Source organism: Bos taurus, chromosome 19, assembly GCF_002263795.3.
Source record: "Bos taurus isolate L1 Dominette 01449 registration number 42190680 breed Hereford chromosome 19, ARS-UCD2.0, whole genome shotgun sequence".
Lineage (NCBI taxonomy): Eukaryota > Metazoa > Chordata > Mammalia > Artiodactyla > Bovidae > Bos > Bos taurus.
Window position 1 is genome coordinate 55,413,275 of NC_037346.1, and position 25,691 is coordinate 55,438,965.

At 53.5% G+C, this 25,691-nt stretch overlaps 1 protein-coding gene across 3 annotated transcripts in view; it reads left to right on the forward strand.

Annotated features, from left to right (window-relative positions):
- The first annotated feature begins 431 nt into the window (after positions 1-431).
- Positions 432-25,691, forward strand: part of QRICH2 (glutamine rich 2) — a 30,188-nt gene continuing 4,928 nt past the window's right edge. Inside the window, exons 1-18 of one of the 3 annotated variants that reach the window (XM_002696205.6) lie at positions 432-3,268; positions 3,445-3,534; positions 5,169-5,228; positions 5,649-5,759; positions 8,791-11,542; positions 12,788-12,873; positions 13,974-14,071; positions 14,565-14,679; positions 19,818-20,078; positions 20,797-20,919; positions 21,004-21,078; positions 21,268-21,432; positions 21,528-21,649; positions 22,261-22,326; positions 22,568-22,669; positions 23,244-23,447; positions 24,290-24,437; positions 24,749-24,836. In XM_002696205.6, coding sequence (XP_002696251.3) covers positions 2,759-3,268; positions 3,445-3,534; positions 5,169-5,228; positions 5,649-5,759; positions 8,791-11,542; positions 12,788-12,873; positions 13,974-14,071; positions 14,565-14,679; positions 19,818-20,078; positions 20,797-20,919; positions 21,004-21,078; positions 21,268-21,432; positions 21,528-21,649; positions 22,261-22,326; positions 22,568-22,669; positions 23,244-23,447; positions 24,290-24,437; positions 24,749-24,836 — 5,176 coding nt within the window. In that variant the 5' untranslated portion in view covers positions 432-2,758. Of the gene's footprint in view, positions 3,269-3,444; positions 3,535-4,756; positions 4,842-5,168; positions 5,229-5,648; positions 5,760-8,790; positions 11,543-12,787; positions 12,874-13,973; positions 14,072-14,564; positions 14,680-19,817; positions 20,079-20,796; positions 20,920-21,003; positions 21,079-21,267; positions 21,433-21,527; positions 21,650-22,260; positions 22,327-22,567; positions 22,670-23,243; positions 23,448-24,289; positions 24,438-24,748; positions 24,837-25,691 lie in introns of those variants that run through there. The other 2 variants (XM_059878630.1, XM_059878631.1) reach the window with 2 other exon arrangements.

A 25,691-nucleotide genomic window follows, 5' to 3' on the forward strand; every position in this document is an offset into this window, starting at 1 on the left:
TTTGAATGTTTGAATATTCATATCTGAATATTTGAATGTTCAATATTTGAAACCTAAGTAGTTGGTACTTTAATAGACCTAAACTGCACTTTCTCCCTGTGTGCTCGGTGACGCTTAGGTTGGTTGCGTTACTTAGGACTGCACTTCATTTTTCTGCCAACATTTAAAATGACACAGTCCTAATTCTGTTATAGTTGACATCCTATTTGTCAGGTAGACTTTTTCTAGTCTGATCCAAGTCAGAACTGAATGAAACGGGAGGGAGCAGTGTCCGCCTGGAAATGAACTGCAGTTGCTCATTTGTTCCGTTGGTTCCTGAGATAATAAACGCTGATTCACTTACTTGTACCATTGCATTTCTCTGCGGGGAAGTTTCCTGGACATTTTTCTCCCTTTCCTAACAGCTAGGAAAGTTTCCCAGCCCACCATGGAGACTTGAGCACATTCCCTTTCTCAAGCACACAAAAAAGTTGCCTTCTGTTAAGAGTCCAAGTAGGAGGATCTTGAGAAAAGAACTTAATTGTGAAATAATTCCTGTGGTTGTAGAGGAAGTGCCGTGGACTGCTGTTACTCAGCAAACTGGTTTTGTCCTGGAGGTTGGGCCAGTGACCCTTCCCGGGTCTCTCTCATCAGCTGTCAAAGGGGAGGTTTGGAATCGAAAGCCAAGGTCCTTTTCAACCCCAAATTCCATTTATAACTCCTGTGAGTGTTCTCTGTGTCTCCAAGAGAGATTTTAAATGTACTTATTTAACAGAAGCATTTAAGTGTACATTTGCTGGGATTAGAATTGGAGTGTATTAGAATAAGCCCTTTGCATTGGCATTTGGTGAGTCCAAGGCGATGGCACCCCACTCCAGTACTCTTGCCTGGAAAATCCCATGGACGGAGGAGCCTGGTAGGCTGCAGTCCGTGGGGTCGCTAAGAGTCGGGCACGACTGAGTGACTTCACTTTCACTTTTCACTTTCATGCATTGGAGAAGGAAATGGCAACCCACTCCAGTGTTCTTGCCTGGAGAATCCCAGGGACAGGGGAGCCTGGTGGGCTGCCGTCTATGGGGTCGCTAAGAGTCGGACACGACTGAGCAACTTCACTTTTCACTTTCATGCATTGGAGAAGGAAATGGCAACCCACTCCAGTGTTCTTGCCTGGAGAATCCCAGGGACGGGGGAACCTCGTGGGCTGCCATCTATGGGGTCGCACAGAGTCAGCAGCAGCAGCAAGCCCACACATCTCACCCTCCAGTACAGCCGACGCTTAATCCAAAAGCTTCAGCTATGACTCTGTGACCTGGCTTTATGTTTTCTAATGTAGGAGTGTATGCACAAAAGACTGCAAAGAATTTTTTCCCCCTATTTTTTGGCCACTCCTTGCAGCATGTGAGATCTTCGTTCCCCAACCAGGGATCGAACCCGTGCCCCCTGCAGTGGACACGCAGAGTCCTAACCACTGGACCACCAGGGAGGTCTGAATAATTTGTTCTGATCTCAGCAACCCATCTGAAGGCCTGTTGTGTCCGGCTCTGGGAATATAATAGTGAACAAAAATCCTTGGGTGGTTAACCCTCATGGAGGTTACAGACTGGTTTAACTCCATTTCCAAGAAACACTGCTTTTATTTTGGAGGGGGGTAGGGAATAAACATGGAGGAACCAGTTCAAACTAAAAATTTGACTTTGAAAAGTAGTGAAAATAATATCTAGTATAAGTGCCGGTGCAGGTTTTCTTTATCTGGAAGGTAAACACTGCAAGCGGTACCCATTTCCTGGGAGACTCTGGTATGGGAGAATAAGCCTCAGTTGCTGAGAGCATCACTTTCCCCCTGATCTTATCTCATCGGCCCTGCCTTGTAACCAGGGGAGATGCTGGCACGTGACCACGTGAGTCTGTTCTAAGCAAGGCCAGAGCAGCACAGAAAGTTCTGTCAGCTGGTGGCTAACTGGAACCACCTGGATACTGTGACTAGTCTTTAAGTTACCTTCCCTTCTGATTCAGCAAAGATATGGGAACTGTGCCCGAGGGGCCAAGGTCTCACGACTGTGTCTCTGGGATTGCCACTGCTCTGTGAAGGGAACACACAAAACCCAGTGGCCATGGGGCCTTTAACTTAAATCTTTGCATTACTGTGATACCACCTGCCCCGCCCCCCTCCTCCCCGAGTGAATCAGCTGGAATCTAGGTGGGCCTTAGGGGGCCTCCACCCTCTTACCCCCAAATTGATGTGTTCCCTGGATGGGGGTGGGGGTCGTTTACTGAGAACAAAAATTGGTGGCTCTTTGGGGTGTGACCAGGGCTTTTCCGACCCATTAGAACAGGCTCTCCTTGGGGCGGGTGGCTTCAAGGACCGGCAGGTCTCCTCGCAGAGGCCAACTCTCCGCGAGGCGCATTCTTCCGTGGAATCCCCCGAATGCGCGTGGGGTCCCCTACAACCGGGCAGCGAACGGGGCCACGAACTTCGTTCCAAACGTCCGCCAGCCGCCTGGACACTGCACTCCTGAGTTCGAGCTCAGTGATCGGATGGCGGCGGGCTGACGGCAGAGGCTCTGCTGTCCCGGGACCCGAGTTTCCCGGGAGCGAAGAGTGGGAAGCCTAGTGGCCGGGCGCTACCTCTCCATCCTCCAGAGAGGCTCCAGACCGAGACTGGTGCCCAGAGCGGCTGAACCCAGGGGCAGCGGCGCCCCGGGGCCTCTCAGGGGCTCGGAAAGGCCCCGGAGGCGGGGCAAGCATTAAGGCGGGCAGGGCCGCCCGAGAAGGCGCAACGATGCCGCCCGCGACGGCGGCCCCCTCGGTCTCCCTCCGGGAGCTGGCCGACCTCGCCATCGGCACCCCGGAGGTGGGCGCCGTCAACTTCACGGCCCTGCACACGCTCCTCGTGGCCATGCTCAAGAGCCTTAACCTGCAGGATACGCGGATCGACTTCCAGTCTCCGATGCTCGACCAGAGTCGCTCCATTGAGTCCCCGCGGGTGTCGACCAGCACCCCGCAGCTGCCGGCGCCCAAAGAGAGGCGAAGGAGCAGCGTGGCCAGGGCGCAGACGCTGGAGACCCAGGTGAAGGACCTGGGCGGCCAGGTCCAGGACCTCGGCCGGCAGCTCAAGACCATGGGGAGCCAGGTGCAGGCCATCGTGGCGCACGTGCAGCACTTCCCCACCCAGACTGGCGGGCTGGACGACCGCGACTGGCTGGAAACGAAGGATTTGGCCCTGCTCACGCAGGAGAAGGGGCAGACAGGGCCGACGAAAGGCAAGAGGGACAGCAAGCCGGTCTTCCAGGTGGGTGTGCGGGCGGTCCGCCCCCTCCAGGCCGCTCTCCAGCGCCCCGCCCCCAGGGAACTGAGCTTCTGAGACTCGCTCCTGGGAGGAGTCCCGGAGCCCGGAGCCTGGAGCCTGGAGGCGTGGGACGGCCAGGCCCAGGCCAGGAGCCCCACGGCTCGTTTTCTACCTCGCAGGGCCCCGAGCTGCTCCAGGACCTCATGGAAGACATGAAAATTTTGAAGGAAGCCCATCGAAAGAAGGAGCAGCCTGAGTTGCAGCCCGAGGTGAGGGTGGCAGGGACTCCACCTTGGGAAGCTGAGTGACCCCCTTCCTGGGCAGCCTCCTTCCTCCCCTCTGTTTACCCGGGGCTCACCCACCACTTGTCAGACACCCATGCATCCTGAACAGACCCAGAGAGGGCCCAAGAACTCAGAATGTTCTTTAAGTGACTTTCCTTTAAACTAGAATAAAGGAGCAAGGTGGTAGGTGTTGAGGGATAAAAGTTTGGTCCAAGAAAAGGGAGCTAGAACGCAGAGGGTTATGAGTCACCACCCACAGCCCCCCAGGCAACACCTCTCTCACTTGGATCTTTGTTTCCTTGGAGAGAGAAGCCAGAAGTCCTGAGCTAAGCATTTCCCAATGAACAGCAGAGTCCTGGCACGTTTCAGTTCCAGGAGATACCAGGCCAGGCTCCTGTTTCAGGCCCATATGAGGCTGAGCCCGGGATTAGAGCTGGAAGAAGGAGGAGCAATTAGGAGGAAGCCCAGGGATAGAAGAGAGGTTTCTTCTCAGCCCAGGCTGAGAAGAGAGACTTGAGGGAGAAGAAAAGCTCAAAGGAGGAGGTCACCGAGACCCTAGAGGGGACTCGCCACCAGGCCTATGTGCCCATTTCATCTCAGGCCTCCAGCCCCCAGCCAGACTCATTTTTGCTCTGGGAAGCTTTTCTTTTTAAAGTTGCGGTGGTTTTAGGTTTGTGGCTTCTCCAGTGGCTCAGCAGTAAAGAATCCCCCTGCAGTGCAGGAGGCCCAGGTTTGATCCCTGGGTCAGGAAGATCCCCTGGAGGAGGGCATGGCAACCTACTCCAGTATTCTTGCCAGGAAAACCCCAGGGACACGGGAGCCTGGCAGGCTACGGTCCATGGGGTCGCAAAGAGTCAGACACAACTGAAGCGACCAAGCACATTTTTAGATTTGGGTTTTGTCTCTGGCCTTTAGACTAAAGGCTGTCTTACCTTTAGATTCGTTGTTTCTGAAGGTTTGCCGAAGTTCTAAGGAGCCACTTGTTGTTTTGCTAAGTTGTGTCCAACATTTTACAACGCCATGGACTGTAGTCCACCAGGCTCCTCTGTCCAAGGAATTTCCCAGCCGAGAATACTGGAGAGGGTTGCCGTTTCCTGTTCCAGGGAGTCTTCCTGACCCAGGGATTGAACCTGCGTCTCCTGCATTGGCAGGCGGATTCTGTACCACTGAGCCACCTGGGAAGCCCGCAGGAGCCGCTTTAAGTGGCAGCGATTTGCTTTGATCCTTCAGAGGCACTTTCCCCTTTAAACAGTGCGGACTTTCAGACACCCAGTCATCTTTGTTCTTGAGAGGTGAGGTCAGTCTGATTGCAAAGTCCCACTAGTGGGTTGTGTGAAATGCATCCTGGGACCAAAGAAAGGGTCCCACCCCCACACCATTTTTGTCCAAGGCACGCAGCCCTCGGGTACCACTCACCACGCCCCATGTCCCTTCCTCTTGTTGGCTGGGAAGAGAATGGGGAGCCTGGCTTGGCAAGCTTCTCTGTACCTTGGGCTCCTCTAGGACCCAAGGACCTCCTTTCCTCTTCTGCCGTGCGTGTGTGTGTGTATGTGTGTATGTGTGTGTAGGGGCTGCTGGAGGGGCTGTTTTGATCCTCAATCTTTGAACTCTTCTTCCAGCACCTCCTTCAACGGATTGAAGAACTGGAGAGGATAATTAGAGAAAAGGACGAAGTCCTGGTAATATCAGCCAGTTCTGCGGGAAAGGGTGGTGAGAGAGGGGGTTAGGGCGTAGGATGGTTGCCGAGAGCCTGGCCCCTCTCCCGGGCTCACCCAGATTCCCACCCCAGGCGTCCCACCCTAGAGTGAAGGGTGATGTATGTCCCCTGCCTCTTGGGGTGCCATCCCTGGCATGTGGGAACATCCCTTCCCTGCTCATAGGTCCATCTGGGGCCCACACGGGACATGAAACCAGCCGCCCACAATTCACTGGTTTCCTGAAGGACAGCACTTCTCCTTGGGGCTTCGGAAGGACCCACCCCGTCCTGTCCTGTCCTGTTCTGTTCCTAAAGCGTCCTGGGATTAAACGAGGGGTGTGTGTGTTGTGTGTGTTCGGTGTGTGTGTGTGCTTGTCTGTGCGTGTTGTCTTTTCACTGTCAGGAATTATTAAACCGGAAGCTGAGTGTGATGCCGTCTTCAGAAGAGGCCACCATGGTCACCTGGGAAGAGCTGGAGCAGGCGATTACTGATGGCTGGAAGGGCTCACAAACAGTAAATAAGGGTGGGGGTCCTGGGGGTGGGCAGTCTTGGAAGGGGCCCCTGAACCTCACAGTGTTCTGTTATGCGGATGTTTATAATTTCCTTCATGAGTTTTCTATTAATATTACGGATAGTTTTAATGTTTTTCCCCAATCTTATAAGGAACCCTGCTCTAATGTGACATTCACACAAGTGAAGGTATTCATAGGGTAAATTCCTAGAAACAGAATCCATGTTTATAGTTTGGCTAGCTTTGGCCCAAATTGCCTTTTGTGGTTGTGGTTCTGATTTGGAGTTCCACGAGCAACGGAGGAGAGAACTTGTTTCTCAAAACCGGATTTTGTTTGTTTTGTTTTTAAAAAATATTTATTTGCTGCATCAGATCCTGGTTGCGGCATGTGAAATATTTTTAGTTGCAGCACGTGGGATCTAGTTCCCCTACCAGGGATCGAATCCAGGCCCCCTGCATTGGGAGCATAGAGTTTCGGCCACTGAACCACCAGAGAAGTCCCCAGAGCATAGATTTGATTTGCTTTCCTAGCTTTTCAAAGTTCCTTTAAAGTCTGTCCTAAAACGCACGAGTCCTTTCACTATCAGTGCACAAAGGTGACCAACCATGGAAATAAAACCCGTTCAGGGAGCCTTTTGCTCATGGTGACTTGTACACACGGGTGGCATCTGCCTCGAGGCAGTGCATAGGGTAACCAAACCAAGCTTTCTTCATCGGAATAAAGTGGGTATTTTCAAATAACCCTCAAGGACAAGGATCAGGTGCCCTTTTGGTCTTGACATTCCCCTTCCTCTGACTTTGTGTATCTGGATTCCTCAGAAAGGGTCCCACGGATGGACCGACAAGCAGGGGAAAGAGAGTGGGCCCTTTGGCGCCACCAAGTGGCCATCTGGGGTGCGCCAAATACCGTCTTGGTACAAAGACACCCTTCTAGTCTCCATGTTTTCTGAGTTCAGGGCCCTCTTCGAGTAAAGCAGCATCAGAGAGTTCAAAGAAGAGCCTGCAAACCAAGTGACCAGCCTATAAAAAGGTGGCCTCTGCTTTCACTGTCACTTTTTTTAAGCCAAAGCTTTTTTGCATTTACCCACATATCACTATTCTGTGTTTTGAGTGAGCAGCACATTTTTGGGGGTGCCAGCAGAAGACACCTGCAAGACCTAAAAATAAGCCTCGACAGAAGCGCCTCTAGACTTTTTACTTGTCCAGAAGTAAGAAAGTGTCAGGGTTCTGACGGTTGCTCAGAATCATGAACAGCCCCAGAAGCAGATGAGAATAAATATAAATATTAATTTTTGAGAAGCAAGAGTCAGTTAGTAATCATAATGAAAGCAGTGGAGAGTTTCACTCTCTCAAGCTGAGGAAATACAACACGCTTGAGCCCAATTTTATTTTATTTTTTTTTGCCTTGTTGGCAGTAACTCTAAGGTGATTGTGAGGTATACTGCCTGCATCATGAGTAGACAGACAGGATTGAGGCTTGGATGTGAGTACAGGGGGTGGCGGGGTGGTGTGATGAGTACAGAGGAATAGATTCCATGCTTGGAGACGCAGACGTGAGGAAGGACACTGTCCATGTAGCAACTGCAGTTCAAGGAGCTAAGAATCCACGTGGAAGATGCTCATCCCAGAACCTGAGTATGGAAGGACACTGACCGCTTGTTCCCAAGGGTGTGTTCTGATGGCCGACGGGGCAGGTCTTCGCAGCTTTGCCCGGAGGTGCTGCTGATGCTTCTCTCCCACCTTCTTTTTCTCTCCTTCCTCCTCCTCCTCATGGTACTTCTTCAAGAAATTCTTGTATCACTTGCATCCCTAGGGGAGAGGTCTTAAAGAATCTTCTGTAAAATAGAGTTGACTCCCTCCCATGATTCATCTTCTTTTAGAATTTGGTTTATTCTTGACCGCACTGGGTCTTTGTTGCTGCGTGCAGTCTTTCTCTCGTTTCAGTGAGTGAGGGCTGTTCTCTAGTTGCGCGGGCTTCTCACTGTGGTGGCTTCTCACATGGCAGAGCCAGGCTCTAGAGTGCGGGCCCAGTAGCTGTGGCACATGAGCTTAGGTTGCTCCACGGCATGTGGAATCTTCTGGACCAGGGATCAATAGTGTTCCCTGCATTGGCAGGCAGATTCTTTAGCACTGGACCAAGGAAGTCCAGAAGCATGGAATCTCAACCACTAGACCACCAGGGAGGCCTCTTGGTCCCCTGTAGATAATCTGTTTTCATAAACAATGCCTCAGACTCTGTCTTTGTACATGTATGCCTGTTCTTTTGTGAGAGTCAATACGGACAATTCCTGTCTTTAGAGTTTCTGAGTTTGTGCTTTGCATTTTAAATACACGGTTCACTTTCCCTACTGTGCACACTTCTACTGCCAGCCATGGGTCAGTGGTGGAGGAGACTTTATATTGTAAACTCAATCAATTACTCATGTCCTTTATTTGTAGACTCAGTAAAAGTTGGAGTTGATCACGTGATTTAGCAGGTTTCCCCCCCCACTTTTTTTCTACTTTATAGTTTGGCTGTGGTGAGTCTTCATTGCTACGTGTGGCCTTTCTCTAGCTGTGGCGAGTGGGGAATATTCTCTAGCTGCAGTGCGTGGGTTTCTCACTGCGGTGCCTTCTCTTGTTGTGGTGCATGGGCCATCTATGCCCATGGGCTTCAGTAGTGGTGCTGTGCAGGTTTAGCTGCCTCGCGATATGTGAATCTTCCCAGACCAGGGATCAAACCCATGTCCCCTGCACTGGCATATGGATTCTTAACTAGTGGGCCACCAGCGGGCTCCCTGCTCCTGTCTTCTATGAGGAAAATTACATATAAGGATACCATTTACAAATGTACAGACTCAAAAATCTGGAGAACTGTCTTTCAAGGATGTTAAAGTCAGTCTTTGTGTCCAGCTTAGTTTTGTAAGGGTGCTTGTTTTCTCCCCAAGGGCTCTAAATCACCTTCATCGGACACCCCAGACTTCCTACCCTCTGACTCCTACCATGAGTACTTTTTCCTTAGAGTCACTGATTTCTTTCTTCCTCTTTCACCAGATCTCAGAGTCAACAACAGGACTTCAGCGGCGCAAAAGACAGAGTTCCATAACATCAAGTGACCTAATTGCAAGTGGAGTCTCCACAAAGTACCCAAGTGTTGACCAGGCTATAGACTCTGCTGGTTTCATCACAGACAAGACCTTTTCAGGAACTAGCGGCATAGGATACCCCTTCGATGGGCCTTCTGGCAGGGAACGAAGCAGAGTTTCCTCTGCCACTGGGTTTCCGGCTAGAGAACAGCACTTAAGGGCCCGTGATGAAGCTGGCCTGGCCAGACCCCATCCGCCATCTATGTCCCAGTTGAGGGCAGAGCCAGATCGCCACCGGTCTAGAGAGCAGCACAGCTCAGGGCATCTACGAAGAGATGAACGGGATACCCACCTTGGCCCAGTGTATCAGGATGTGTCCTTGCCCAGAGATCGACACACTCAGGTGTCCCCAGATCAGCACAGGGGAGTGTTCACAAGCCAAGGCCACCTCTATGCAAGGCCAGATCAATATGGATTCGGATCGTTTGACTCGGATCAGCTTGATTTGCTGTATCCCAGCGCTTATGTGCCTGGCATGGTTCCCATCAGTGTGGATCAGGTTGGAGTGATGCTGCCTGGAATGGATGAGCAGGAATTGGTACTAGCTGGCATGGCTCAGAGTGATGCGGTGCCACCAGTGGTACCTGGTAGAGATCAGCCAGGATCAGAACAGCCTAGTACAGATCAGCCTGGTACAGTTCCGCTTAGCACATATCAGCTTCCTGGAATGGACGAGAGTGGTGTGGGACCACTTGGCACGTATCAATCTGGAGTGGAACCTCTTAGTGTAGATCAGCATGGATTTGTAATATATCCCATGGATCAGCAAGTTTTTGTACAGCCCAGTTTGGGAACATCTGGCTTCATACAACCTGGCACAGAGCAGCATGAGATGATCCAGCCTGGTGCAGGCCAGGCTGGTGTGGTGCAGCCCGGTGTAAGCCAGCCTGGTGTGGTGCAGCCCGGTGCAGGCCAGGCTGGTGTGGTGCAGCCTGGTGTAAGCCAGCCTGGTGTGGTGCAGCCCGGTGCAGGCCAGGCTGGTGTGGTGCAGCCCGGTGCAGGCCAGGCTGGTGTGGTGCAGCCTGGTGCAGGCCAGGCTGGTATAATGCAGCCTAGAATATATCCGCGAGGTTTGGTGCAACCTGAAATGTATCCGCGAGGTTTGGTGCAACCTGGTATAGGTCACCCTGGTTTCATGCAGCCTAGAATGTATCCACGAGGTTTGGTGCCACCTAGAATGTATCATCAAGGTTTGGTGCAGCCTGGTGCAGGTCAACCTGGTATGGTGCAACCTGATATAGGTCACCCTGGTTTGGTGCAATCTGGTGCAGCCCAGGCTGGTGCGGTCCAGCCCGGTGCAGGCCAGGCTGGTGCGGTCCAGCCCGGTGCAGTCCAGGCTGGTGCGGTGCAGCCCGGTGTAGGCCAGCCTGGTGCGGTGCAGCCCGGTGTAGGCCAGGCTGGTGCGGTGCAGCCCGGTGTAGGCCAGCCTGGTGCGGTCCAGCCCGGTGCAGCCCAGGCTGGTGCGGTCCAGCCCGGTGCAGTTCAGGCTGGTGCGGTGCAGCCCGGTGCAGCCCAGGCTGGTGTGGTGCAGCCCGGTGTAGGCCAGCCTGGTGCGGTCCAGCCTGGTGCAGCCCAGGCTGGTGCGGTGCAGCCCGGTGCAGCCCAGGCTGGTGTGGTGCAGCCTGGTGTAGGCCAGGCTGGTATGGTGCAGCCCGGTGCAGGTCAGCCTGGGTTGGTACAACCTCAAGTGGATCAGTATGGTTTAGTACAGCCTGATAGAGGTCAACATGGCTTTTTTCAACCTAATATATCTATGCCTGGCTTGGTCCCACCTGGGGCATATCCTCCTGGTCTAGTCCAGACTGGTGCCTATCCAGGTGGTTTGATCCAACCTGGTGCCTACCCACATGGCTTCATGCAGCCTGGTGCCGATCAGCAGGGTTTGGTTCAGCCTGTGATAGATCCGCGTTGGGGGAGGCAGTCTGGCACAGGTCGAAGCATAATACCACCAGGCACAGAGCTTCTCGGGCTTCCAACATACCGTGCCAATTCTCAAAGTTTTACATCACCACGCCCATACCAGCAAGGTGTGGCAGCTCCTGGCAGGGATCAGTATGGTCGGGTGTCATCACTCCTAGCCAGTCAAGGTCTGACACCATCAGGTACAGACCGAGAAGGTTTGGTACTACGAGAAATGTATCGACAAGGTTTGCTGCAGCGTGGCCCAACACCATTAAGCACAGCTGTAGGATCTGCACCCCAGGATCAACAGCATTTGGAAACATCTGAACCAGAGCAGCATGACCAGGCTGTTCCTGACTCTATCCCAGACTCCCAGGGCCTAATGTATGGTGGCCCAGGGTATCAAGGTGTAGATCGGCAAGTCCAGGTAGGTGTGGGTCCAAAAGAACTATATGTCTTACGTCAACCTGGAGTTTCTGTTCAGACTTCCCCAAGCCAAGAGGCCCCCTTTCCCAGGAGCACACACTCCCTTGACTCTCTGAACCGAGGCTCATCCGAAAGGAGTGATACTCAGAGTGAGAGACGTGAATCACTGGATAAATTGGCTCCTAGCTTCCCCATAGCAGTGGAAACATTTCGTATGATGGGAGAGATTATCGCCCTCTACATGGAGCTTAAGGAGAACATAAAGGACCTGGATGAGGAACAGGCTGGCCAAACGGACTTGGAGAAGATCCAGTACCTGCTGGCACTGATGGGTGGGTGCTGCATGCACAGAGGAGAGACCATTGTCCTCCTCCTCAGCTGATTTCATCCTTTTCTCCTCCTGAGCCTCTGCCTGAGACCCCCGAAAAGGGCATTTCCATTCTCAGCCATTCTGGGTTCTCCCATAGCCTTCAAGGGTCCGAGTTGTTGGTGTTTAGTCGCTAACTTATGTCTGACTCTTTGCAGCCCCGTGGACTGTAGCCCACCAGGTTCCTCTGTCCATGGGATTTCCCAGGCAAGAATACTGGAGTGGGGACTTCCCTGGTGGTCCAGCGGTTAAGAAGCCGCCTTCCAGTGCAGAGGAACACAGGTCTGATCCCTGGTCAGGGAACTAGATCCCACACGCTGCAGGGCAACTAAGCCCGCACACCAAAACTAGAGAGAAGCCCTCGAGCCACACGACAAAGACCCTGAGTGCTACAACTAAGACCCGATGCAGCCAAATAGATAAATATTGAAAAGAAAGAAAGAAAAAGGATACTGGAGTGGGTTGCCATTTCCTCTTCCAGGAGCTCTTCCTGACCAAGGGATCAAACACACACCTCCTGCTTGGCAGGTGGATTCTTTACCACTGAGCCGCCTGGGAAGCCCTCGGGGTCCAAGGGATGACACTAAACCAGTAGGAGTGAAGCTGCCTCAAGAGAAGGAAGGCAGGTTCCTGTGCCTCTGCTGGGCTCTGGAAAGCAGCCAGGAGAATGCTGAGCAAGAGGAAGACGACTGTGTTGGGTTGTATGGGGAGAGAGAATGTTGAAAAACTAAACTTAACCTTTGCAGTCACAGCTCTAGCCCCAGAGAATTAAGGTTTGAGTGGCAATTGTGGGTTAAATGGGTAATTTCCTTTAGGATATTAAGCATTAGGTGGACTTTTAAGGCTAAGGATTTTGTTGTCATTGTTGAGTTGCTAAGTTGTGTCCAACTCTTATGTAATCCCATGGACTGTAGCCCGCCAGGCTCCTCTGTCCATGGAATTCTCCAGACAAGAATACTGGAGTGAGTTGCCATTTCCTCCTCCAGGGGATCTTCCTGACCCAGGGATAGAACCCATGTCTCCTGCATTGCAGGTGGATACTTTACCACTGAGCCACCAGGGGAGCCCTAAAAAGACACTCCTTTCTTCCCATCCTCTCTCCACTCCAGCCCCCAGGAAAAGCCAGATAAATGATCCATGTTGTTCTTCATTGTGAGGCTGGGATTGGGAGCCATTAGAAATCTGATTTTCCTGACTCTGTTCTCCATAGTCAAGAAGTCCATACCCCCTGACCTGCAGGAACAGCTGAAGACCTTAAAGGCCTTGGCCAAAGAAATTCGACAACAGCAAGCAAAAGTAAGTAAGGGAGGGTCCATCTGCTTTGCCTTCCAATGCCAACACTCCCACCTTCCATTTTCATTTTCATGGGCTACACAGTCCTGTCACCTCCGTTACTATCACGTGGAACTTTACAGTCCCCTCCGATGGGAAACACACCCCAGGCTTCAGTGTGTTTCTTTCCCGGATCGAAAACCTGACATTCAAAGCTCTTAAGATTCCATTGAGCCAGCAAGGTGGCCTGGGCTCCTTTCATTACGTGTGGTCGTTTCCAGTAACACCTGCTGTCCCTGGAGCAGCCTTGGAGTTTGTGGGACTGTCTGGGGCCAGCAGTCATGGCGAGGGGCTGTTAGGTCTTCAGTCCTTCTCTCTGTCTCTGTTTAAGGTTTTTATTTTGATGTGGATGATATTTAAAGTCATTATTGAATTTGTTACAGTACTACTTCTGTCTTCTTATGTTTTGGTTTTCTGGCCCTGAGGCATGTGGGAATCTTAGCTCCCCTCCCAGGGATTGAACCCATACCCCTTGCATTGGAAGGCGAAGTTTTAATCACTGGACTACCATGGAAATCCCCAGTCGTTCTCTTAATGCCAGCTCTCTACATCCACGGGCTTCCCTGGTGGCTCAGGTGGTAAAGAATGCACCTGCAATGCAGGAGACCCTGGTTCAATTCCTGGGTTGGGAAGATCCCCTGGAGGAGGGCATGGCAACCTACTCCAGTATTCTTGCTCCCATAGACAGAAGAGCCTGGCGGGCTACACTCCACGGGGTCGCAAAGAGTCAGACACAACTGAGCGACTAAGCAACAGCATCTCCATCCACGGGGTAGATGGACTGAATGTCAGGAAGGGGCCTCAGGCTTTGCTAGAGGATTGGATTAGGATTAGGGGGTGGGGTGACTTGCCTGGAGGTCCAGTGGTTAGGACTCTGTGCTTTTGCTGCCAGCAGCCTGGGTTCGATCCCTGGTTAGGAAACTAAGATCCCGCAAGCCTCACGGTATGGAAAAAAAAAGAAAAGGATTAGGGAATGAGGGAGGAGCTTGCTGGGCCTGCAGAGGTACATTCAGAAAGCAGAGATCTCAAGGCCGCCTGACACTGCTCTTCCATTGGATTTGTAGATGGAGAAGATGAGCAAGATCCTGGAGGATCATGGGGAGAAAGAAATAGGAAAGGAGGAGAAAGGTGGCCCAATGAACCTGCAGCTGGGTATCCTCAGGTAAAATCCCCAGCCGAGTACAGCTTGTGTCCTGGCATCACGTGTTCTCAGCTGGTTCCCTCATTCCTGAGCCGACTGCTATCTTTGATCCGGATCACGTCTGCTCTTCAGGTTGTCCGTACCTAGTTCAGGTTGCTAGTGGAAGTTTCCCAGGTTCTTAAAACAGTTCAGCACCAGGGCTTGGAAGAGCACTCCTCTCCCCGGACAAAAAGCTCCCTAGATTCTGTCCACAGTTGGAGGCTTCAAAGCATTTGCTGGAGCCCCTCAGAACAGTCTCTGTGCAGGGCCAGGCCTCACCCCCTTGAAGCCTCTCAGCCAGGCACGCTGGGCACCCGCCTCCACGGCAGGCAGGGCCTTGGACGCTTTAGGCAAGCCTGGAGAGGGGATGTGAAAGAGCACCGGGCTGCCTCCTGCATCCTTGACGGCTGGCGCTTGGCCATGGCGGGCCCTGGCCCCTGGGCAGGTAGTGGGCTGGACCATATCTTGCGCACAGAGTCACCATGGCCGACATCGAGAAGGAGCTGGGCGAGCTGAGGGAGAGCCAAGAGAAGGGCAAGGTCAGCATGGAACATTCGGTCTCCGAAGCCTCCATTTACCTGCAGGATCAGGTGAGGACCTTCAGCCACAGGGACAAGGCCCCTTCTCAGAGCTGGCTGAGGGCGGTGGGGATACTAAACGCTTATTCGATATATACTGGGCAAGTATTTTCTCCCTTTCTGGGGGTTGTCTTTTCACTCTCCTGGGAGTGTCTGCCTTTACATCGTGAGTGTTGGTCACCCCAGAATGTTCCCAGTGAGGACTGTCTGGACTCAGACCAGCTCTCTGAGTGCCCATAGAAGGATCAGATGGGCAAAGTCATGGGCCCAGGGGGCTCACATCGGGAACCCTTTTATGCTAGAGGCCCCATTCAGGACCCCCTCCAAGTTTTCCAGGATGGCAGTGTGCACCATTTCACAACCCAGGACTGACTGTCTTGGATAGGACGGCAGTAGATGGTGTGTTTGAGAGTCACGTGTTATTCCAAGGCTCAGGCCTGAGCTTTGCCACCTCTGGGGCTCCCCAGGGCCACACCTGGAGGACATCCACCCGCTGCTAGGCAGGCCCAGCTCCTGACTCTTCAGAAGAGTGTTAACTCTTCTGGTGGCAAAAGTCATGCTGAGCTCAGGCCAACAGGAGCCTGGGTGAAAACACAGACGTGTAGAGGAAATTGGGAAGGGCAAACTTCAAGGCCAAGGCGCCAGTCTGGCCTGGGCCACTACCTGTCTGTCCTTGTGTGTCTTTTTTGAAAAAGATTTCTTTCTTTGTTTATTGGCTTTGCTGGGTCTTCTTGGCTGCATGCGAGGGCTTTCTCTAGTTGCATTGAGCAGGGGCTACTCTTGAATGCAGTGCGAGGGATTCTCACTGCAGCATCTTCTCTTGCCGCGGAGCGCAGGCTCAAGGCACTCGGGCTTCAGGAGTGGCTCTAGAATGCTGGCTCAGTCGTCATGGAGCACCAGGTTAGTTGCTCCTTGGCATGTGGGATCTTGCCGGACCAGGGATCGAACTGGTGTCCCTTGCTTTGCAAGGCAGATTCTTAACCACTGGACCACCAGGGAAGCCCTCTGTGTCTTTTGTGTCTGTCTGCCTCCATGTCCCTTTCCTTATCCATCTTTCTCAAATACTGCTGTATCTCTCTTCCCTTCTGTATTCCGTCGGCTTTCTTTTCTTTTTTTCGTTTATTTTATAATTGGAGGATAATTGCTTTACTATGTGGTGTTGGTTTCTGCTGTACAACAACACAAATCAGTCATAATTATATATATATATATATATATCTCCCCTCCCTCTTGGAGAAGGCAATGGCACCCCACTCCAGTACTCTTGCCTGGAAAATCCCATGGACGGAGGAGCCTTGTGGGCTGCAGTCCATGGGGTCACGAAGAGTCAGACACGACTAAGCGACTTCCCTTTCACTTTTCACTTTCATGCTTTGGGGAAGGAAATGGCAACCCACTCCAGTGTTCTTGCCTGGAGAATCCCAGGGACAGCGGAGCCTGGTGGGCTGCCGTCTATGGGGTTGCACAGAATCGGACCCGACTGAAATGACGCAGCAGCAGCCCCTCCCTCTGGCACCTCCCTCCCCGCTCCCATTCCACACCTCTGGGTCATCACGGAACACCAGGCTGGGTTCCCTGTGTCAGTCAGCTTTCTTATCGCTCACACATGGTCCAGAAGGCCTGCCCCAGGGCTTGCAATGTCACATGCTTCCAAGAAGGGGGGCCCTAGGTTGGCTCAGCCCCTGTCCCCGAGGCAGGCAACATGTCACAGATCTTTGGGCGGCCTGGTGTCTACCCAGGACCAGTCCTTTATGGGGACAAACTGGGACCATGGGATCCAGAAGAGAGCAGGAGGGCCAGTGGGAGGAGTATGTTCCCACCAGGCCATGGGAGACCCCTGCAGTGGTGGCACTGGTCACGTTCTCTCTCTTTTTTAATTGAAGTATAGTCGATCTACAATATTACATCAGTTTCAAATGTATAACATAGTGATTCAGTATTTTTACAAATTATACTCCACTGAGGGCTTCCCAGGTGGTTCAGTGATAAAGAATCTGCCTGCCAAGCTGGAGACAAGGGTTCGATCCCTGGGACAGGAAGATGTGGATAAGGAATTGGCGATCCTAAACGACTAAACAGCAACATGCTCCATTGGAAGTTATTATAAAAGAATGGCTCTGCTTCCCTGTGCTGCACAGTATAGCTTCACTGTTCATTTATACAGTGGTTTGTACCCCTTAATCCCCGCCCCATCTTGTCCCTCCCCGGCCCTCCCCCAGCTGTAACCACTGGTTTGCTCTCTAGATCCATGGGGTCTGTTTCTGTTTGCTGTATTCACTAGTTTATTTTTTAGATTCTACATGTAAGTGACAACATATAGTATGTGTCTTTGACTTACTTCACTAAGGATAATACTCTAGGTCCATCCATGAAAGTGAAGTGAAACTGTTAGTTTAAGCTCACTCATGTCTGACTCTTTGCAAACCCATGGACTCTAGGCCTCCAGGCTCCTCTGTCCATGGAATTCTCCAAACAAGAATACTGGAGTGGTTAGCCATTCTCTTCTCTAGAGGTCCATCCAAGTTGTTTTGCAAATGGCAAAATTTCGGTTTTTATGACTGAGCAGTATTCCATTTTAATATATAAGCCACGTCTTCTTTATCTATTGGTGGGAACTTAGGTTGCTCCATGTCTTAGTTATTATAACTAGTGCTGCTGTGGACATTGAGGTGCGTGTATCTTTTTGAATTCATGTTTTCATTTTCTTCAGATACATAACCAGGAGTGGAATTGCTGGATCATATGCTAATTCTATTTTTAGTGTTTTTAGAAATCTCTGTACTGTTTTCCATGGTGACTGTACCAATTTACATTCCCTGTAGACTTTTTGATGCTAGCCTTTCTGAGAGGTGTGCGATGATATCTTATTGTGGTTTTGACTTGCATTTCTCCAATAAGTAGCGATGTTGAGCATCTTTTCATGTGCCTGCTGGCCATCTGTATACCTTCTTTGGAAAAAATGTCTACTTAGGTCTTCTCAGTTCAGTTCAGTCACTCGGCTGTGTCCAACTCTTTGCGACCTTATGGAGTGCAGCACACCAGGCTTCCCTGTCCATCACCAACTCCCAGAGCTTGCTCAAACTCATGTCCATCGAGTCAGTGATGCCATTCAACCATCTCATCCTCTGTCGTCCCCTTCTCCTCCTGCCTTCAATCTTACCCAGCATCAGAGTCTTTTCCAATGAGTCAGCTCTTCGCATCAGGTGGCCAAAGTATTAGAGTTTCAGCTTCAGCATCAGTCCTTCCAAGGAATATTCAGGACTGATCTCCTTAAGAATTGACTGGTTGGACCTCCTTGCAGTCTAAGGGACTCTCAAGAGTCTTCTCCAACACCACACTTCACACGCATCAATTCTTTACCACTCAGCTTTCTTTATAGTCCAACTCTCACATCCATACATGACTACTGGAAAAACCATAGCTTTGACTGCTGCTGCTAAGTCACTTCAGTCATGTCCAACTCTGTGCAGCCCCATAGATGGCAGCCCACCAAGTTCTGCCATCCCTGGGATTCTCCAGGCAAGAACACTGGAGCGGGTTGCCATTTCCTCCTCCAATGCATGAAAGTAAAAAGTGAAAGTGAAGTTGCTCAGTCGTGTCCAACTCTTTGCGACCCCATGGACTGAAGCCTACCATGCTCCTCCGTCCATGGGATTTTCCAGGCAAGAGTACTGGAGTGGGTTGCCATTGCCTTCTCCATAGCTTTGACTAGACAGACCTTTGTCAGCAAAGTAATGTCTCTGCTTTTTAATATGCTGTCTAGGTTGGTCATAGCTTTTCTTCCAAGGAGCAAGCATCTTTTAATTTCATGGCTGCAGACACCATCTGCAGTGATTTTGGAGCCCAAGAAAATAAAGTCTCTCACTGTTTCCATTGTTTCCCCATTTATTTGCCATGAAGTGATGGGACCAGATGCCATGTTCTTAGTTTTTTGAGTGTTGAGTTTTAAGCCAACTTTTTCACTCTCCTCTTTCACTTTCACCAAGAGGTTCTTTAGTTCCTCTTTGCTTTCTGCCATAAGGGTGATATCCATCCATTTTTAAATCGGGTTGTTTGATTTTTAAATGTTGAATTGTATGAGCTGTTTATATGTTTTAGATATTAACCCGTTATCAGTCAGATCATTTGGAAATATTTTCTCCCATTCCATAGGTTATGTTGGTGGTTTCCTTTGCTGTCCAAAAGCTTTTCAGTTTAACTAGGCCTCATTTGTTTATTTTTGCTTTTATTTCCTTTGACTTAGGAAGCAGATAAAAAAATATTGCTACAATTTATTTTTTATAATTTATTTATTTTTGGTTGCTCTGGGTCTTCGTTGCTGCTCGTGGGCTTTCTCTAGTTGCAGTGAGCAGAGGCTACTCTTCATTGCGGGGCACAGGCTTCTCACTGCAGTGGCTTCTCTTGTTGCAGAGCACAGGCTCTAGGCACATGGGCTTCAGAGTTGCTGCCCATGGGCTCAGATGTGTCAGGTGGGGTAGTTGCTCTACGGCATCTGGGATCTTCCTGGATCAGGGATCAAACCCATGTCCCCTGCGTTGGCAGGCGGATTCTTCCAGCGGACCATCAGGGAAGTCCTATTGCTACAATTTATGTCAAAACGTGTCCTGCCTGTTTTCTTCTAGGAGTTTTATGGTCTTGGTTTTACATGTAGGTCTTCAATCCATTTTGAGTTGACTGTTTTTGCAGGTGGCATTAGAAAATCACGTTCTCTTATTCTTATTTACACACTAAATGGGGAGAGAGCATGTGTGAGCCCACGGCTCCTCTGCCCAGGGCCTGGAGCAGGACCCGTGTGTTGCCAGGGTCCTCAAGTGTTTGTGGACTGACTGACAGACATCATCACTCTGGGATTTAGCTAGAGGAGATACATTCTCACATTGCACCAATGGGCTGGCTGGAGAAAGGTACAGAAGCCCCCTTCCTGCAAGGGCTTAATCAGCACCTGCCCTCCCCTCCCTGGGAACACTGTTCACTGTTTAATGGACAGACATCAAGCACCTGCCATGAGCTGCATACCCTGCGAGGCACCGAGGCTCCAGCAACTGCCTGGATCACAGCAGGTCAGGGCAGAAAGGCTGGCGGTGACTGTGTGGTGACTCGCTCACTGCCCTGCACCCGCCCTCTCTCCCCGCCCTCTCTCCCACACCCAGTTAGACAAGCTCAGGACGATCATTGAGAACATGCTGGCCTCGTCCTCCACGCTGCTGTCCATGAGCTTGAACATGGCCCCGCACAAGACCCTGACTACCCTGGCCCCCAGCCAGATCGACCCTGAGGCCACGTGCCCGGCCTGCAGCCTGGACCTGAGCCACCAGGTCAGCATGCTGGTGCAGCGCTACGAGCAGCTCCAGAACATGGTCAGCAACCTGGCTGCCTCCCGGCCCTCCAAGAAGGCCAAGCTGCAGAGTCAGGTGACGCCCCTGCCTCCCTCCTGGGTAGCTGCAAGTGACTGCCCGCCAGGAGCCACCTGGGGAGTCCCCAGGGGAGGGATGTTGGGTCACTTTTGCATGATGGAGCCCTTTAGCAACCGCCCGAAAGTGCCTGGTCTTTCTGTAGGGTCACAGTGAGGGCAGCCATCAAGCTGGCCCTGGGGACAGGGGACTGGGGGGCAGAGCTGGGTCCACGGTGGGAGGGGGACAGCATAGCTGGTGGAGGGGTGAAGCAGAGCCATTCTCGTGCCTCTGACACTGACATAGCTTTAGGGTTTGTTGCCCGCTCCTTCACACTGGTCTTCTGGTCTGTTTCTCTCTTCCTCTATAAAGGGCAGGCCTGCTGTGGGGAGTGGAGAGCAGGGAGGACCACAAGTCCCTGAGGCCTGTCTCTTGGACTCCAGAATTCACACTCAGCCCAGGGCAGGAGGGGAGACTGTAGACCACATCCCAACTCTCAGGGGCCCCGGGGCAGCTCACCACCTCTACCGATCACCTGCACCAATGGATGGGCCCCCTGGAGGCTAGTCCATGGAGAGGTGGTAGTGGGCTATGATGGCAACCCAGGAGGCCTAGAGTGGGGTCTGATGTCAGCCTGTCCACTGGGTGATGTTCTAAGGGCTCCCCTGTCGGGGGGGTGGCAATATCCCAGGTGGGGATGGAGGGGCCGCCCCAGGGAGCCTGCCTTTGTCCTGCGTAGGATGAAGAGCTGCTGGGCCACGTCCAGAGCGCCATCCTGCAGGTGCAGGGCGACTGCGAGAAACTCAACGTCACCACCAGCAACCTCATCAAAGACCATCGGCAGAAGCAGAAGGACATTGACGTGAGGGCTGGCAGGGTGGCGGGGAGCAGGGCTGGGGCGCGACCGGCTCCCCGCTCCTTATTCTCTGCTCCCTCGGCCTCCCAGGTGCTGTACCAGGGTCTGGAGAAGCTGGAGAAGGAGAAGGCCGACAGGGAACACCTGGAGATGGAAATCGATGTGGTAAGGCCAGGCCTGAAGAAAGGCCACCCAGGGAGGTCCCATCGCTCCCACTCTTGAAAAAGCAGAGAGAGGAGAGGAGCCCAAGGTGGGATGTGGGCTCAGCATCAGAGTTGAGCTACGTGGAGCAGGGCCCCGCCGCGGCTCTCTCCCATCTTGGTGGGAGCGCATCTCATCCCCGTCTCTGGGCAGAAAGCTGACAAGAGTGCCCTGGCGGCCAAAGTGAGCCGCGTCCAGTTCGACGCCACCACGGAGCAGCTGAACCACATGATGCAGGAGCTGGTGGCCAAGATGACGGGGCAGGAGCAGGACTGGCAGAAGATGCTGGACAAGCTCCTGGTGGAGATGGACAACAAGGTGACCCGGGCAACGCCACCTCCTCCGGGCACTGCAGACCCCCACCTGCTTTCTCAGAGCTCACCTGGTCCCCGTCCCCCACTTCCTCCCCCAAGCTGGACCGCCTGGAGTTGGACCCGGTGAAGCAGTCACTGGAGGATCGGTGGAAATCCTTGCGACAGCAGCTCAAAGAGCGCTCTCCACTCTACCAGGCGGACGAGGCAGCCGCCATGCGGAGGTGAGGCCCGGTAGGGGCGAGGGTGGGCCGGCTGGAGGGTCCCCATGTGTGTTCAGAGGGACTGGCAGATCCTATCTGGGACTGTCCGGCCATAGCAAGGGACAGAGCTTGAAAAGCTCTTGTAGCTCAGGCCGATTCATATTATAGCAGAGACAGGGAAGGGAGCGGGGCGTAAGGTTCTCTGGGCACAGGTGGGAGGGGGTCCATAGCCCCCAGAGCTCAGCTCCCAGGGTGACAGGCCCCAGCCCACCAGAGGCAGAGCCTGCGGGGGCAACTCCTCCTGGGGGTGCCTCGAGTCCCAGCATTTCCATTCCTGGCCACCAGAGGGCTGTCAAGGCTTACACAGGGCACCCACCCGCCGGGGCCCTTGAGAGCCCTGCTGGCTTTGGGTTAGGGTAGATGGGCGCTAGATGTGTGCCCAGAAGTGGGCATCTCTAGTAGCTGATGTGTGCAGGGAGTGGGGCCCAGACCTGCCTCCGGTGGCCTGGGGCCCCGTCCCCCTGGGCGTTGAGTGTCCAGCCTACCAGCCAAACCCTCTGAGTTCTCCATCCCTCCCTTTGGGGCCCTCTGGGCAGGGCTCTCACCCTCTGCGTGTGTCCCATCCCTCACAGGCAGCTCTTGGCACACTTCCACTGCCTCTCATGTGACCGTCCCCTGGAGACACCTGTGACTGGACAGTGAGTACCCCCAGAGGGTGGCCGTGATGGGGGGCGTCTTCTGTCCTCCCTGCCTGCCTCCAGCTCGTCTGCTCCTCCTCCCTCTCTGGTCCACTCTATGCCCTGGGCTGCTCTTAGCCCTCAGCCTTCAGCCCCTGGGGTGGGAAGGCTCCTCCGGCAGGTGGAGCGTGAGGAGTGGGTGATGGGTTTGGATGCTGGAGTTTCTCACTCTGACCCTCCTCCCTTCCCTGCCCCTGCCCAGAGTCATCCCCATGACTCCCGTGGGCCCCTGCCTGCCCGGGCACCGCTCCGTCCGCCCCTACACGGTCTTTGAACTGGAGCAGGTTCGGCAGCAGAGCCGCAAGTACGGCGGTGCCGCGGGGTCCTGTGAGGGCTTTGCAGGGGGTCTGGAGGGCGAGAGTGGGGGCTGGGGCGGGGTGATGCTAGGGCACTTTTTGAAGCAGCTCCCAGCTGTTCGCAGGGCAGGAGCACCAGAGCAGGAGGTGCAGACCTAGTAACCACCTGCCTTTGCGCCCCTGCCAGGCGTCCTGGTGGGACGTTGCCTCTGAGACTTCCCCCCTACCCTGGCCCTTTCCCTGCTCACACTGGGCCTGGGAGGGGGTGTGTTTCATGCCCTCAGGGGCTCCTGCCCTCCTCCCCACAGCTTTCCACCTCCTGAGGCCGGGGGTTCAGCAGAAAGGCTGGTTTTCAAAGCTGCCTTTGGAGCCCACGGGGGCCAGGGGTGCGAGGGGGTCCAACGGACTGGGCTGCTCTCTTCTCTGGCTCTCCTCCACGCTCTCGGCTCAGGAAACCCTCCCCGGCAAGCCCGGCCCTGGTCCCTGGGGTTTGGTGGAGGGGGCTCCCACTCCAAAGGGCCCTGCTTCCCAGGGAGGGTGCTGGGGCGTGGCTCACCCCTCCACTGGGCCCGCACCCCACAGCCTGAAGCTGGGCAGCAGCGGCTTCCCGCGGGGGGACCTGGGGCAGGTGGAGCGGAGCGTGGGGCGCCTGCGCACCATGCACTCCAAGATGCTCCTGGACATCGAGAAGGTGCAGATCCACTTTGGGGGCTCCATCAAGGCCAGCAGCCAGATGATCCGCGAGCTGCTGCAGGCCCAGTGCCTCAGCTCCCCCTGCTACAAACGGTGGGCAGCCGGGCTGGGCCTGGGAGCCTGGCACCAGGGAGGGCAGAGAGTGTGTGTGTGTGTGTGTGTGTGTGTGTGTATGTGTGTAGAGTGGGGCACCAGGGAGGGCAGAGAATGTGTGTCCGTGTGTGTCCGTGTGTGTGTGTGTGTGTGTGTGTGTGTGTGTGTGTAGAGTGGGGCACCGGGGAGGGCAGTGTGTGTCCGTGTGTGTGTGTGTAGAGTGGGGCCTCCATGTAGGACAGAGTATGTGATTGTGTATGTCTGTGAGAATGTGAGCGTGCGTGTAAGTGTGTATGAAAATGTGGGTGTGATTATATGTGTGAATGTTTATGTGTGTGTTTTTGAGAGAATGCAAGAGAATGTGTATTGTGAATGTGTGAACATATGTGCGAATGTGTTTGAGAATTTGTGAACACATGTATGTGAATGTGTATGTGTGAGTGTGTGAATGCGTGTGAACAAGTGTGAGAGCACTGTTAAATGTATACTGTATGAGCAGATGAATGTGTGTGTACGCGTGAATGTGCGCATGAATGTGTGAATGCCTGTGTGTGCATTGAGTGTGTGAGAGAATGTGTGTATGTCTGCGAACTTATGTGTGAATGTGTGTTTAAGGATCTGTGAATACACGTGTGTGAATGTGTGTATGAGAGAGAGTGTGTGTGTGTGTGTGTGTGTGTGTGTGTCCCTCAGGAGGCCACCCTGCTCGCTCACCCCCCGCCCTGTCCTGGCTAAGCGGTGGCCCCTGGAGCACCCCCCTCACCTGCACCCCACCCCCCACCCCCATCGAGGCGTGTCCCGGGACACACCCGCTCCCCGTGACTCCGCCGTCTCCACCGCAGGCTGCCAGACATGGCTGATTACAGCTACTCCTCCGCGCCCCGGCCCTGCGGGGGCAGCCACACCCTCACCTACCCCTACCGGCGCATCCGCCTGCAGCACCTTTCGCAGGGACTGTACCCCACCGAGGAGATCCAGATCGCCATGAAGGTGGGGATACTCCTGGAAGCCTCCAGGGAGGCTCCCCCAGGGGCCCCCAGACTCCCATGTCCCTCCGGAAAAGCCGCCAGCAGTCCCCTGCTCAGCCCTCAGCCTCGGGGGCAGTTTCTTAATCAGACCCAGTCAAAGCCTCAGGTTCTTTTCCTTTCCTGGGAAGAAGACAGCCCTCCCGGCCATCTGGCCCATCCCCTTCACCCTGTCACTCAGCCCCTTCGAGGGCTCTGAGCACCATTTGACTCAGAGAGGGGACAGGAGGGGCGCTCAGGCGGCAGGTGGCCATGGGTACCCACCCATCTCCACAGCACGACGAGGTGGACATCTTGGGCCTGGATGGACATATTTACAAGGGACGGATGGAAACAAGGCTGCCGGACCTCCTGAACAAAGACAGTGAGTGTCCAGATGGCCCAGAGGCCCTCGGGCTCCTTGCTTGGGTCCCGCAGGGTCTGTCTGGCTCCTGGAGGCCCCAGCACTTCTTGGGGCCACCAGACCCCGACTGCCTTCCTCCTCCACCTCCCTGACTCCAAATGCCCCCAGGTGAGTGTTTGCAGAGGGGGACAGCTGTCCAGTCTTGGCCAGTTAGCAGGAATGTCGTGGCCCCATCTTTTCTGGCCAGCCTTCATCCACAGGCTGTCACCCCAGTTTTTCCACCTAAGCCTCTGATCCCAGCATCACCCACTCTTCAAAACTCTTCCTGAGCCCCTACACTCTGTGAACCTCTCGTGTTCTGGAATGTCCCCTTCCAGTTGGCCATCCTGGATGTGCTTTGTCACCTCCCTCTGGGTCTTAGCAGGTGTGTGTGCATCTTTCTAGTCACTTCCCCTCCCGAACTGTAAACCCAGGGTCAGAACTCACCCAGCACCTGGCATGGGGCTGCTGTCCGTGGGTAGATATCAGAGTAAGTGGATGGATGGATGGACAGATGGCCAGACAGACATACAGGGGGATGAAGTGCTTGTTGTTGCTCAGGCGCTAAGTTATGTCTGACTCTTTGCAACCCCGGGGACTGCAGCACGCCAGGCTCCCGTCCTCCACTATCTCACTGAGTTGGCTCAGATTCATGTCCACTGAGTCGGTGATGCCATCCAACCATCTCATCCTCTGCCTCCTCCTCCTTTTGCCTTCAGTCCTTCCTAGCATCAGGGTCTTTTCCAATGAGCAAAGTGCTTGCTTATAAAGGGCATTTCCACGAATTCAGACTGAGAAGGGCGCCCGCTGAGGCAGGCTGAGACCAGCAGCCCGCCG